This window comes from Felis catus, chromosome D2, assembly GCF_018350175.1.
Source record: "Felis catus isolate Fca126 chromosome D2, F.catus_Fca126_mat1.0, whole genome shotgun sequence".
In the NCBI taxonomy this organism is placed as follows: domain Eukaryota; kingdom Metazoa; phylum Chordata; class Mammalia; order Carnivora; family Felidae; genus Felis; species Felis catus.
The window spans coordinates 44368739-44382938 of NC_058378.1; the positions used below are offsets into that span (position 1 = coordinate 44368739).

At 51.7% G+C, this 14200-nt stretch overlaps 1 protein-coding gene across 4 annotated transcripts in view; it reads right to left on the bottom strand.

The window, feature by feature from the left end:
- The window catches only part of GRID1 (glutamate ionotropic receptor delta type subunit 1), a 698930-nt gene that overhangs the window by 462928 nt on the left and 221802 nt on the right, over positions 1-14200 (bottom strand). For all 4 annotated transcript variants that reach the window (XM_045040238.1, XM_023240627.2, XM_045040236.1 and 1 more), the window contains one exon: positions 6843-7048. In XM_045040238.1, the coding sequence (XP_044896173.1) occupies positions 6843-7048 (206 nt within the window). The remainder of the gene's footprint in view (positions 1-6842; positions 7049-14200) is intronic.

Sequence of the window (14200 nt, forward strand, 5' to 3'; positions counted from 1 at the left end):
CACAGGCTCTGAAAAGGTGATTCACGAAGATGAACATGTCCCACCTCCTGACCTCACACGTTCCAAGGCCCCATGGGGAGGGGAGTACAAATGACAAGTAGTCACAGCAAGAGTGGTGGGTACCGCGGAAGCCCCCGGGTGACAAAAGGCGATAGAGGTGTGCTAGGAATGTGGAAGGTCCCACAGGGAGGGAGCCCACAATGGCTTCCCCAGTACGCATGGGGGTCCACAAGGATCAAGGGCAGTGAGGACAGAGAAAGAAGGGGACAGCGGCCATGTGGAGTCTCTGTTCTCTTCCCCATCTCAGCCCCAGGCCGCCAGTTCTGGCTGCCTTGAGCATCCCTGAGCTCCTGAGCTCCAAACCTACCAGAACAAACTCAACACAGTATCTTTTCCTCATAAGCTTATTTCTAAGAATTTCGGGGGGGGGGGGGAGGAAGCATTTCTCAGACTCATAGCACTTTTGCTGAAGTACTAAGGCTTTAAAATCCGTAAACAGTAGGATATAATTAAATGCAAATGCAGGGCCACATTTAAAAATTAATCTTCTATAATTAATTAGTAATTTAAAATATTCTGGTAAATGATACTTAAATGGCACAGAATTATCCTAGCTCTGAGTGATAAAGTCGCCTGCTGAAGCTTTACCATGTTGGAGTAAGAAATATTTGCATATATCATGTGGGACAACAGAACACTGAGATTACTTAATTTTCCTTTGCTATAAATGTATTAAAAAAACACAGTCTTTATATTCAAATTGTGGGAGCAAACTCACTTGCTGCAGCAAACTCTGAGAAGCAATTGATTCAAAGCCAGGAGTTAACCCAGCCTGTGCTTCTAGTAAGGATTAAATTGGCCTCCAGCCACACTCCTTGCCTGGGAAGCCAGTCTGAGCAGAGTTGAGGAGAAATTTGGGGAGTGGCCTTTTCCACCTCTGTCCCTTCTATTCACCTGTGCCTCACAATCTGGGTGAAAGGGGACCCCCAGTCCCGAGCAATGGGGAGCTGTCCTACCAATAGGCCACTCCTCTCACTGTTTTTCTCTCCCATCCTTCTGGCTACAGAAAGAGATCACCAATATCTAACTGCAAAAGCTAACTGCCACCTGCTGTAACCATCACTTGCCATTTCTCTCCCAACATTGCAATGCCTTCCCCAGACTGCTCTGCCACCAGCAATGCCTTTACCCTGGTGTGTGTGTGTGTGTGTGTGTGTGTGTGTGTGTGTGTGTGTGTACATATTTATGTATAGGTGTGGGGGCTGAGTGGCTGTCTGTTAGGCTGTGCTCGTCTGAGGGTCTGCTTGTACCAGCTTTGAGGCTGGTTAGCCGTATCATTGCATCAGCCTGTGTCTATGTGCATGTGCGTGTGCGTGTCGTGTGTGTGTTTGTGCCTGTGTCACACATGTCTAGTCTCCCACACTGGCCTGCATGGCTGCTAATCGTCAGTCCTCTCCCAACACACTCACCTCTCTGCACACTGCTCCCCCTACGCCGTGCCAAAGCTGGGCCTGGGAATGTCCCACCCACAGGGGCAGCCACTGCCATTTGCCAACCCACCCAGGCCTAAGGCAGGGTTCTTAAGCAAACTTCACCCTTCCCAATAGCAGAAGTTTTAAGACCAAGGCCCTTACTGACAGGCTGGCTCAGGACTCGAAGACAAGCTGAAAAGGCAACGAAGGTACACACAAGAAAACCTAGCTTCGAGCTCTTTTTATTAGAGGTAAGAAATATAAAATATCCATGCATTTATTCCCTCAGCAGCCATTGTGGGCTAGGCTTGTGCTGCTCTTGAAAGATACAAAGGTGGACACCACCCAGCCCTGTCCATGAGGGGCTCACTTTCTTGTGGGAGGGACAGGGTGCCCAATATCTACAGGCCACACCGAGCTGGATGGTGTGCGAGCTGCCGGGACCTGCTGGCTGCTGTCTGCCTCAGGAACTGGGCAACTCTTCTCCAAGAGTACACAAATGTTTCAAATACTTTGTTTCTTACTCTTTCTAGAAAAACGAAAGAGACAGGGAAGGAAGGGAGAGGAGGAAACAAGGAGGATACAATAGGAAAGAGGGAGGCCTAAGTCCATCTAGAGACAGGGGCACACAAATGACAAAAAAGAGCTGAAAGAACAAAGTCCTGGACTACCCCACCCCCACCTCCGGAGGAATCCTCAGTGGATGAGAGCTCTGGGGTATGCCACCTAGGCCAGCCACTGCGAATGCCCAACACGACTATGGTCATGGTGGTGTAGCCACAATATTTAACGTCATGTAGGTTTCCAGGAGGAGACACCACCTCTGTGTCCCCAGCCAGTACTTGATATGGCTTCTGGTCCATAGTAGGCACCCAATCTGTACTAAATGGTTGGGTGTTTAGGTAGGAGGATGGATAGATGGATGGAAGGATGGATGGATGGATGGATGGATGGATGGATGGATGGATGGATACACGCATGCATGCATGGACAAACAGACGGACACATGGACAGATGATGGACAGATGGATGGAATCACCTCCAGGAAGACGAGATGAAGCCCAGGACCAAAACTGAGTGTGCACTGGAGGTCTCCCTATCAAACCTGGCCCAAGAAGAAGGGACAATAAGACATACATACCCTTCTCAGCACTGGGGCCGTGGTTATGGAGTACACTGTAAGCTGTTAGCCTCAAAGACTCCGAAAAGGACACCAAGAACAAACTGGTCCTGAAGTTTAGACTCCCCACCTTGGATCAGAGACCCCTTCCTGCTGATAGCCCAGTCTCAGCCTCAGCCACTCTCCACCCTGTGCATCCATTGCTGAAACCACATGACGCACAAGTCCCTGAAAACACTGGGGTCTCCAGACTTCTGTCCCCCAGCATCCCCTTTGGCCATGGAGTTAATGAAGGTTCATTCCTGTAGACCCAGCCCCAGTGTCACCTACTCCAGGAAGCATCCCTGAGCGTCTGGCCACCCCCATCTCTCCCTGGCCAGAGGGCATTGCTTCATCCTTGGCACTCTCACAGAACCTGGTCCACGCCTCTGCTCTGACAGGTGAAGGAGTCTGTTCACACCTCTCTCCTCCCCACCAAACTGGGAGCTCCATGTGAGCAGGGACAACAGCCTCAGTGCCCAGCACAAAACTTGACATGGCACTCAGGCTCATTAAATTCTAGAGAAATGAAAGATGGAACCCACAGACAGAAGGAAGAAGGTTCCAATAGCCACAGACAGGATTCCCAGGCAAAGCCTCTGCCCTCAGCCCCTCTCAGGACTCCCACGGCCCTGGAGTGAGGAGAGGACACTCACATCCCCAAACCCCTAGCAGGTGGTTCAGGCTGACAGGCTACATGGGGACAGCGGCATAGTGGGTATCACTGCGTAATGAAGCTCCACTTAGCAGTCAGTGATCTACAGACATATCAAGGCCCAGCTGAGGATAGAATGAGTCCAACTCACTTCCCAGTTAGGGTGATTAAAAAGTGCTGCCTACCCTTACTCAGAGATCCAATGGCAATCCCAGAGCAAAACAAGCCTTTCAGGAAGAAGGATTCTCTATGGCCTATGCCCTCAGCAGTCCCCAAGGGCACCCCACAGTGGGCTCCAGGTCTGGGACCAAGGGACCAGAGTGCTGTCACCCCTGAGCCCAGTTTCCCCAAGGGGGGCCTTTTAAAAACAACGCACTAGTGTGGTGGTTGTGTAGACTGTGATAAAAAGATCCCAGAGGAAGGAATGTGGATTCAAGACTGAGTGATGGAAGGTGAGGGGATCTTGAGGTGGGACCTGTTATATGAGCCCACGTGCCTCCCCCCATGGCCTCGGCCTGCTTGTTCTGCTGACACCCACCCACTACCAAGGCCAGACTCCCCCACGGCTCCCAGCCAGGATGGCTTCTCATAAAGTGGGATCACAGAGATGCCAGTGGTGCATGGGCCCCCAGGCCGAGCCCCCCACATTGAATGCATGCATCCTGGACACTGGACAGAGACACAGCTCCCAACACAGCATGTGGACAGCCTGGCAAGTCCCAGGCAGCCAAGTCCACATCATACAGAATTTGTCACTAGCGATAGTGAAAGTGCCAGCCTTCCTAACAGATTCACATGTAACAAAATGTAGAAGATTCAGGCAGAACCATGTTTCTCCCTCCTCCCATCAGCCGGGCTTTTTGAGTGGGGAAGGGAGAAATTACAGTCAGGAGAGCGATATACCCCACCACTACTGTGGCTCGCACACACCAGTCCTGACTGGGTATAATATCCACGTGTCTTCAATAGCTGTGGGGCTCTCAGGCCATTTACTGCCCCATTACAGTGTTCTGAGTTTCTTAAAATTCAGGACCTGTCCCGTCAGTGGATCAGCCTTGCGAACACCCTCTATCCTCATTATAACAAACAAGAGGTGGGCTCGGTCTGCTCAGAAAGCCCAAGCAAGGCCTCCAGGCAGTGAATGAAGGTTTTGTGCAGTGATGGCCTCCCCAGGTCTCTCCCAGAGGATCTTCTGGACTAGCCAGCCATACATGTCACATTCACCTTCCTTCTCCTACTGTGTTTAGTAGATGCCCTAAAATTCTTTGAGCATAAGCACCCTAAAATCCTCTGCCAGACCTTGGACAGAGGCAGTTGAGCCATATCCCCCAGCATGAAGGGAGCATGGCCACACTGACCTACCACCGACACTATAATATTCTCTCATCCCAACAACATGGCAAATGGGGACCCTGGAGTGGGTCAAATCTGGATTTGACTCCTGCCCAATTAGCCGGTGGCTACTTGTGTGACCTAAAGCCAATCATTTAACTTCCTCAGCTTCACTTGCCCCATTTGCGGACCATGACAATTAGGGAAAGCACACAAAGGGCCAGGACCATGGTGGGTACCCAGGAAATGAAGCCTCCCCACCCCCACCCCAGGCATATGAGATCAAAAACCAAGACCCTGACCAGCTGGAGCTGAAAGCAACAAAGCCCAGGTGCCCTCCTTCCCCACGGTCTCCGGCCAGCACTCCCAGGGGCTTGTCACTCTTGCCCTGCATTCAGAGTAGCCCCTCCTGGGGCGTCCCCAGCTCTGCAGCACCCAGCAAAGCAAAGACTTTGCAAACACAGGAGGGGGGGGCAAGGGGGGGATCAAGAAGGCAACAGGCCAAAGCCAAGCCAAGTATTTCCAACACTGCAGAAGTTTGCATAATTATCCACTTGGAAATAATATCTTTAGGCCAGTCTTGTTTGCATCTTAAATCCCTGCAGGGCCTAGAAACAGAGCAAGGGCTGAATTCATCTGGAAGGCAAACAGTGAATATGATGTTTCCTAAAAAGCTATGTACCAAATGCTTTATCATCGCTCTAGTCTCCTTCATCCCTACTTTACAGATGAAGAAACTGAGGTCTCACCGGTGAGGCAAATCACCCAAGGTCACAACGATACTAAGTGGAGGAGTTGGGACTTGACCCCAAATCTGCTGAACTCCGAAGCCAATACTCTTCCCACTCCCAAGCTTAACAGCAGAGCAGTGACAAGGCAGAAAGGAAGCAAGCAGAGGAGGCAAGATGTGGGCAAGAAGAGAGAGGAAGAAGCCCAGCAACAGAATTAGTGGACACCATCACCAGAGCAGACTCCGGCCGGGGGAATTTAGCAAGGACAAAAGCTTTCCTGTGAGCAGACACCGACACATGCGCTGCTGGGAACATTCTGAGAAAGCCTGGATGCATTAGAGCCGATCCCGGGCTGCCCATTACTGGCCTGAATCACTTCCTACAGGGAAACGTGTTCCCGAGAAAATGCCGGGCGCCGACAGGACATCACAGCCTGGCTGACCACCAGCGTGATCTGGGCACTGATTAGGCCAAGAGCGGCAGGGCTGGCAGCCAACTGCACCAAATTAAGCGTTCCAAATTTTAAGTTCTCTGGCGGTGGGCTCCGTGCCGGTTCCTGATGCGTAAGGTAGCATTCTGAGTAATAATTAATTAGAGGGGAAAGCGGAATAAGCAACCAAAGTACATCAACTGGAATTAGTATAATTCTTTCTCTTCATTTTCCTTTCAATCAGAGAGAGCCAAACAGGTGACTGGGGTTGGAAAGGAAATCGCAGGGAGCATTTGGGCACCGGGCGACCCCTCTGGTCCACCCCTCCTCCCAGGCACACCACACCCCCAGCACAGCCCCCACCCCCAGAAACCAACCCAGGCCAGAGAAGCACCTGCCGCGTCCAGCTCGTCACCTTTCTGCCATCAGACCGCCAGGGCTGGCACCATGAGCCAACTCAGAGAGTATTTCTCGTTGCCTATTCTCAAGACACCAAATTCTTTGTTAAGCTGCTGGGCCCTGTCTTCATTAGAAGGCCCTAACCCCTGATAGAGGTGTTTTAAAAAAATGCACTGATTAGCCCAGGCACCAAAAATACAAGCACGCACACCAAGTATCATTTGAGCTTATGCAACCAACACCTCCTCCAGGTGCTAACAAATACCAAGGCAGAGCTGCCCACCTCTGCAGAAAGCTGGAAATTTATTTTATCCCTAGAGGCTTACACCTGTCAACAAAGAGAGGAAAATTAAAACACCACCACCACAAACAAACCACAGCCTGGGTTTGGCCTCAGGTATCCCTGGCAGAGACTTGTAAACAGGCTTCCCGCCAGCTGCCCCCAGCCTCTCAGTGTCCATGAAGGCCTTGGGTCACCTGCTGGGGATCAGTCGGGAGCCAGGTTGTGCTCGGGGTCTCTTTCTGGAATGTGCTGTGGGCCCAGCACCCAGGAGTCCCCACGTCCAGTTTGCTCCTGCACGAGTAGGCTGTGCCTGGCAGCCACCTGGGCCACCCCACAGCACCCCGGGGAGAGGCTCCTGCGGCCCCAGGCCCCACCACCTACCTCATTGATGAAGGAGTGGGCCCCCTGCGGGCTGAGCAGAAGGATGGCTCGGCGTAGTGTGTCCCGATAGCGGTTCAGCTCCTCTGTCTTCATCGTGGTGAAGAGACTGGTGAACACGTGGCTAATGTTCTTGTCCACCTTTTGCAAAGAGACGTCAAGGCCCAGCCGCGAGGCCTGATCCAGAAAGCTTTGGAGCCCACGGATATCTAAGCAGTGGAGAAGGGGGAGGAAAGAATGAGCTTTAAGCAGGAAGGGTCTAACCCCAATGCTCCACGCCAGGTACAGGCCGCTGCCACAAGCCACGGCTCACGTCTGCCACAGTGACCACTGAACAGAGATGGAAAACACCCACACATCTGTTTGGCCCCAGGGTGAGTGTCTCCCACTGTGAGGAGCATGCCCCACCATCCAAAAGGTCCTGTGGCCAGAAAACCCTTTGTGATGACCTCCCTTTCTCTCCCTATTGCTTCCACCCAATGGGAGCGAAAGTTCTAGCAGTTCTGTCCTCCACACCTGAGCTGCCCCCTCCACAGGATGCTCTGGGCCTGCCCATGTCACACAAGGTGCTCTCTCCCGGAGCCTGGGATGCCCATGGGCCACCATGGGCACACCCTGCCCCATCCACTCCCCCAGAATCAAATTCACAGTAAACAGTATTAATTCAACCAGAGCGCCTTTCCCAACCCATCACTCTCCCAGACTTTCCCTTCATGCCCATTCCACAAACTTCTTGAGCTTGCCAGGCACCATGCAAGCTGCTATAGTGAACCCTCAGCTGCCCACCTTTCCAGGATGACAGACTCACCAGTAAGTCTAGTCCCAGCGAGACGTAACAAGAGTGGTTATGGAAAACCAGACACAGTGTCAGGGAGGAGACCAGGGCGCCATGGAAGTCATGACTGGGGTGCTGGGGGGAAATGTGCAGGGGGCCCCAATTTCCCACCACGGGGGAAGCCCTGGAATAGGCTCTAGGAACTTGCCATGGACTCTGACACTTAGAATTTTGGATAGTTCCTTAAACACATGGGCAAATCTTCCATCCACTTTGTGCCTCAATTTGTTCATCTATAAACTGGGGATGTAAATTTCTGACTTCCATTTTCACAGGACTATGAGGAACCACAATTCTTCAGGGTCCCAGTTGTTTGTGTCTCAGGGGCCGGCACCTAGGAGGCACAGAGAACCAACCTCCTAATGGTTCGCGGGGAGGGCACAGCAGTGCCCCAATAAGAGCCCTGAGAGCCTTTCTAGGGATGGCAAATGCAGGACTAATATTCAATCCTGTGGCACCTGTATTCAAGTCCAGCCATGACCTCAGCCAGCTTTGCCCAACGGCAACCAGGCCCCTGAAGCACAGACACTTACCCAGAGCTGCTTGCCTGCAATGCACGGGGGTCCCAGTGCTGCTCTGCCCACTGAGTCACACAGGAAAATGGCACCAGGCAGCAGGTCAGGCTCTCTTCATCAAGCCCTTGCCCCCTCCCCCAAAGCTATGAAGTATGAAAAGGTAACAGAGATCCTGCCACAGCGCCAGAGGCTCCTGACACACAGGCCCCTGGCTATCGACACCCCTCAGATTCCCAGGGAGGCCACGCAGTCCTCACAGCCTGCTTGGGTCCTTAGAGACCTGGAGTCCCAAAGCCTCTTGAAAGAGAAGCTAAAAGAGGTTTTGAAGAAGTCCTCTTAACCGAACAGAGGGAATGACAGGGCAGAGGTGCAGAGACGGCTCAGGGTGTGGAGGTGCAACAGGTGGAGGGGACCCCCAGCTAAAAAACTCAGTCAACCCCAGCCACCTCCTCTCCTGAGCACATCACAACTCACACCTGCCAATAATAAGCTTGAACACCTCGGCCCAAGCAGAAACCCAGGTCCAGCAGCCGCTCCCATGCTAGGCAGGCAACGGCCTTCTATCTGTGCCCAGGATGGTCTCCCCCTGGATCTGGGCTGTTCAATAGAGCAACCACTAGCTACATGGGGCTGTTTAAATTTAAACTTAGATTCATTACAATTAAATAACATTATACCTCAGTTCCTCGGTCGCACTAGCCACATTTTAGGTACTTACCCACCACATCTGGCTGGTGACTACCATAGCGGGCACCACAGATAGCCATCATCTATGATGGATCACTGCAGAAGTTCTATTGCATGGTACTGCCTGAGAAACTATCTCGTAACCAGCATGGTGTAAATGATGTTCCCAAATATGGGAGATTTAGGCCCCTGGTAATGGCCTCCCTCTTCCTGTGCCTCGTGCCCTGTCACTCTGAAGACGCTTTGAGCCTCTACTCTGGGACACACGACCTGCTCTGACCTATAAGACAGCTGTGACTTGGTGTAAGCAGAGGTCTGAATAAGCGTTTGTGCATTCTGCTTCCACTCTTGGAGCCTGCCACCACCATGAGAACACCCGGGGCTGGCCTGCTGAAGGGATGCGGACACACGTGGAGACTCAGGTGGGCCCCCAGGCAGCCACCTTCAGTCACAAGTCAACCGCAGCCAGCTACTCGAGCGAGCCTAGCGCAGAACTGTCCAGTTGATCTACAGACGCACAACAAATAATAAATGACTTGTTCTAAGCCACTAAATCTTGGGATAGTGTGTTTCTCAGCAATGCATACTGACAGAATGAGTTGATCAGACATCTTTATCTCGTATAGCATATGAGAACTTCAATGAAAGAACAGGGCTTATGTCTTAAAAGTAACTCCACACACAGCTTTCCCACGGCACTGCCCACGTGGAGCTGAGCGTGAGCCAGATCAGGCAAGGTCACATCCTCTGTGGCCCTATCCCTTCACCTGGACACCAACAGCCTCACTGCCCCCATGGCTTAATCTGACCCAGATGTGAGCACAGCTGACAAGACACTGAGGGCTGACTGGGACAGGCATGAAGGTGGCACCCTCAGACTCATATCTACCAGTTCCCACTCCTCTTCTGCACCTTGCAAGGCCATCACAAGTCTTTAAAGTGGCAGAGGGGCACCTGGGTGGCTCAGTCAGTTGGGCATCCAACTTTGGCTCAGGACATGATCTCACAATTCATGGGTTCAAGCCTCACATAGGGCTGTGTGCTGACAGCTCAGAGCCTGGAGCCTGCTTCAGATTCTGTGTCCCCTTCTCTCACTCTGCCCCTTCCCTATTCTCTCTCTCTCTCTCTCTCTCTCTCTCTCTCTCTCTCTCTCTCAAAAACTGAATAAACATTTAAAAAAAATTTTAAGTGGCAGAGACTAACCATGTCTGCAGAGGCATGCTTTCTGCACCTGTACATGAGCACATGCACAATGAGGGCTCCAGCATGGCTCTGTGCCCATGTCCTTGTGTCCATGAGTCCAATAGGGCTCTAGGGACCTCATATGTCATGCCAACATGGCTAGTCCTCCCAAACTGGGCGTGAAGTCCCCTGAGGTCCCTTCCCTGAGGTCCCCCTGCCTAAAACCATCTCAACCTATAGGACTGTTCCACTTTCTTAGGGAACAGGAGGTGCCACTGTGTGCAGGCAACTGTCTTGGGACCCCTAAGTAGACACAAGGACATGCACACATGGAAAACACAAGTCGTCAGAGCTCCTGCACACCTTCACCTGCTCTGCTTCTGCCTACTGTTCCAGGCAGCCCCGGCTGGGACTGAGCCATCACAGAGAATTTAAGTTCCCTGTCAGCAGCTGGCTCCTCACCCCTGGAACAAGCGATGAGGGCTGAAGGCACACTCCTCAGGGACCACAGCCCCTGGCTATAACCGCCTGCTCCCACTTGGCTGAAAAGGTCAGCTCTCAGCCTCTGAAGCTCTTATTCAACCGCACATGGCGAGGGCTGGGAGCAGAGAAACATGTGAGAGCTTATGCTAACTTTGCAGCCCTCCTGACATTCCCCAGGAACAGGGCCAAGGAAGCCCACTTCTCCAACACAAGTCCTTTTCTCCCTACAACAGACCGGGTTTGCAATGCCCCCTACCCCCATCCCCTCAAGAAATCCAGCTCTCCACTGCTGCTCCCCAGGAAGGGAAATTCTCCAAGAAGGTAGACTAGGGACAGAGCTGGGGCTACTCCCATGGGCAGCAGAGTGTGCACTCCAGAAGCCCCTTGGCCCCCCTGGGGTTTTGGACCTTGGCCCAGTTCCTCCCCTGCAAGGTCCCTGTGCATAATGGCCAGCCCAGGCACCACTCCTAGTGCACCTCCTCCAACCAGACCCACCCCCACTGGGCAGGGAGCTGATGGGATATCCCCAGCCCCAGCCCCAGCCCAGAAAGGGCAGGAAGAGGCAAATGGCCCACAGTTGTCCAAGGCCACAAGGAGAGGCATAAACCACGAAAGAGGGCATCGGTCACCCATGGGGATGGGGAGAGGCATCCAGCTCCCCAGAGAAAAGAAACAGTATAGGGAGCATAGGCAAGTGCACTCCTATGAGGAATGTGATACGACGGTGCCCCACCACAGGCCTCAGCTTCCTTGGCCTGCCCTACGGGCTCTCAAGTCTTTCTAATATCTGAAACTGAACAAGCCATCCAGTGGAAATTTATTCATCCCTTATTTTCTCCTATATTAACTAAGAGCTTTCTCCATGTTGGTCCCTCTCCTAGGTGCCGAGAAACAAGAATGAATGAGCCCACGGTGTTCCTGCTGTCAAAGAACTTACATTTCAGGGGCTGGAGAACAGACCGGAACAAATAAACACCATGCTAAATAGATAATTTCCAACAGTGGTAAGAGCTCTGAAGAAAATAGATGTTGGGCTGGAGGAAACTGCAGGAGGTGGGGGTGGGAAAAGCCTCTGCAAGGAGCATCAGTGAAAGGAGACAGCTCTGGAAATCTCTCAGAGAAGAACGCTGCAGACAGAAGAAACAGCATATGGAAAGTTCCAGAATGAGGCATCTGCGACACTACAGGAAGAGGGCCTTGCTCACTTCATGATGGGGGCCAGGAATAGGGAGGACCAAGAAACTCGAATCGTGGAGCTGCAAGGGAAGGAAGCTGGGGTCCATGGGCACCGGGGAGCACCTCCCACAAGTGGAGGAGGGAGAGACACAGGTCCCAAGCGCCCGAGTCCTGGACCTCCTCCCTCAACAGACCAGCTTCCTAACTGAAGGCCCATGTGCCCTCTGGCACTTCCCCACCACTCACCTCTCTGTCCAGTGCCACCCACACCATGCTGCTCTAAAGTTCATGCTCATGTCATCAGCAAACAAGGATCCTCCTCTCTCTTCATATTCCACAGTGCCCAGCCTGGAGCACCGGTCTGTGAAGGGCTCTCCTCCCTGGGCTTCCCGACACCGTGTGCTCCTTCTGCTCCCACTGTTCCCCAGTCCCATCCCCCAACACACACTCCTGTCCCCATTCCCAGATACTCCTTGGCTTCCCTCTGGCATCACCCACTAGTCAGTCTAGGTGGGAGAACATCAACACCAGACACACAATCTATTCCCACAACCCCTTTCCAGTTTCGGGTATCATCAATACCTCCCCTGGGACTTCTGCCACAGCCTCCTAAGAGGTTCCCCCAACCCTGGGGTCTTCCCCTCCAATACCTTATGCCAGGATGGCTTCTAAGTTCACATCTGCTCACAAAAGAGCCCTCCTCTAAAACTTTCCATGAATAACACAAGTTTATTTTAAAGTTGCCAGGAAATTAACATCCTCAAAAGCATCAATCAATTACAAACAAACAAAAAGCCTTCTAGAGACTCTATTATTGTGCATAAAGAAACCCCATACACCTTAGCCTGTGCATAAAAGACTCTGTGGCCCTAACAGCTTTGTCTGTGTTGCTTTTGTATCACCAACACCTACTTCCAACACCACCACCAGAAACCATGCACCTAAACTCCAGGAGAAGAAGCTCTTTGCCCTTCCCTGGACATTCCCCATAAACACACACACACACACACACACACACACACACACACTCATACCCCCACTCATGAGTGCATACGCTCTGCTCCCAATTGGGGTGCTCCCAATTGCACATTGACATAGCCCCACCCCTCCGTCAAAACCTAGTGAAAGTCATACTCCCCTCAGAGTTTCAAAACTCACGGACATGGGAAGCAGAAACTAGGGCTTTCCCATTTCTCTCTCCCATCCCCGGGCTCAGTGCCTAGCACACGCTCAGGGACAGTGTAAGTTTGTGGAATCAAACTGACCCAGAGCAAGAACCAGCCTGAAGCCCCGCATGCCTTCCGCAACCACGCAATGTCATGTACTTGGTAGAAGCCCAGCCATTGGCAAGGAATTGAAATTGGGCAAAAGTTTTTTTTTCAAAATCTAAGGTTGTAGCTGTGATTATCCCACCACTCCTTCTGGAAAAAAAAATCAGATAATCACGGGTACTTTAAATATTTTCATTCTGGAAAGTAATTGAAACAAAAGAACACATTTCAAATTGCTTCTCCTACTATTTTCAGCTTCGAGAAAGGTCCAAGCATTGAGAGTACTTATGAAGAATATTTTACCATCTGTGATATACAGATATATGTATAAAGGCCACCACCTCACACCCTGGAGAAGTTCAGTTACAACTGCTTAGGGATTATTGGCAAATTTTCCAGAAGCTGAGACACAACTTTGATTGTATGGACATTTTTTTAAAACTTTTTTCTTGGGACGTCTGGGTGGCTCAGTCAGTTAAGCATCAGACTTCAGCTCAGGTCATGATTCCACAGTTCGTGTGTTCAAGCCCTGCATCGGGCTCTGTGCTGACAGCTCAGAGCCTGGAGCCTGCTTCAGATTCTGTGTCTCCGTCTCTCTCTTCCCCTGCCTGCTCATGCTCTGCCCCTCTCTCTCAAAAATAAATAAACATTAAAAGAAAAAAAAAACTTCTTTCTTATCTGGCCCCCAAATATAGGTTTCACAATTTTTCCCAGATGTAGTTTATCTTAATCCAAGCTCACTCCAAAGACCCCTGCCCGGGCTCCTCTCCTCCTTCATTGCCCTCCCCTCTCCCTGCCACCAACCTAAAATGCCAGCATCTTTGTCACAGGCACAGAAGAGCTAGAGAAATGGGTGTGGATGGAATCTGGGTCTGCAAGTGAGGAAGCATCCACCATTTCCAAAAGAAAGGATCACAAAGGCCTACCCGCTGTGGCTCCAATCAAAGTAATAACCTTCCCTTTGCTCAGAATCCATTGTGTGCCTCACCTCAGTTTCCCACCTATGCGTTTCCTGCTTTACTTCTTCCTTCCTTCTTTCCTTGCTTCCTTGCGTCCTTGGGTCCTCCCTTCTTTCCTTCTTTCCTTCCTCCCTCCCCCTTCCCACCCTACCTCCCTCTCTGCATCCTTCCGTCCATCCCGTCTTTCTTCCTTCCTCAAATACTTCCTGAGCACTGTCCTGGGCCAGGCCACAGGCTGGGCACCAGAGCAGCA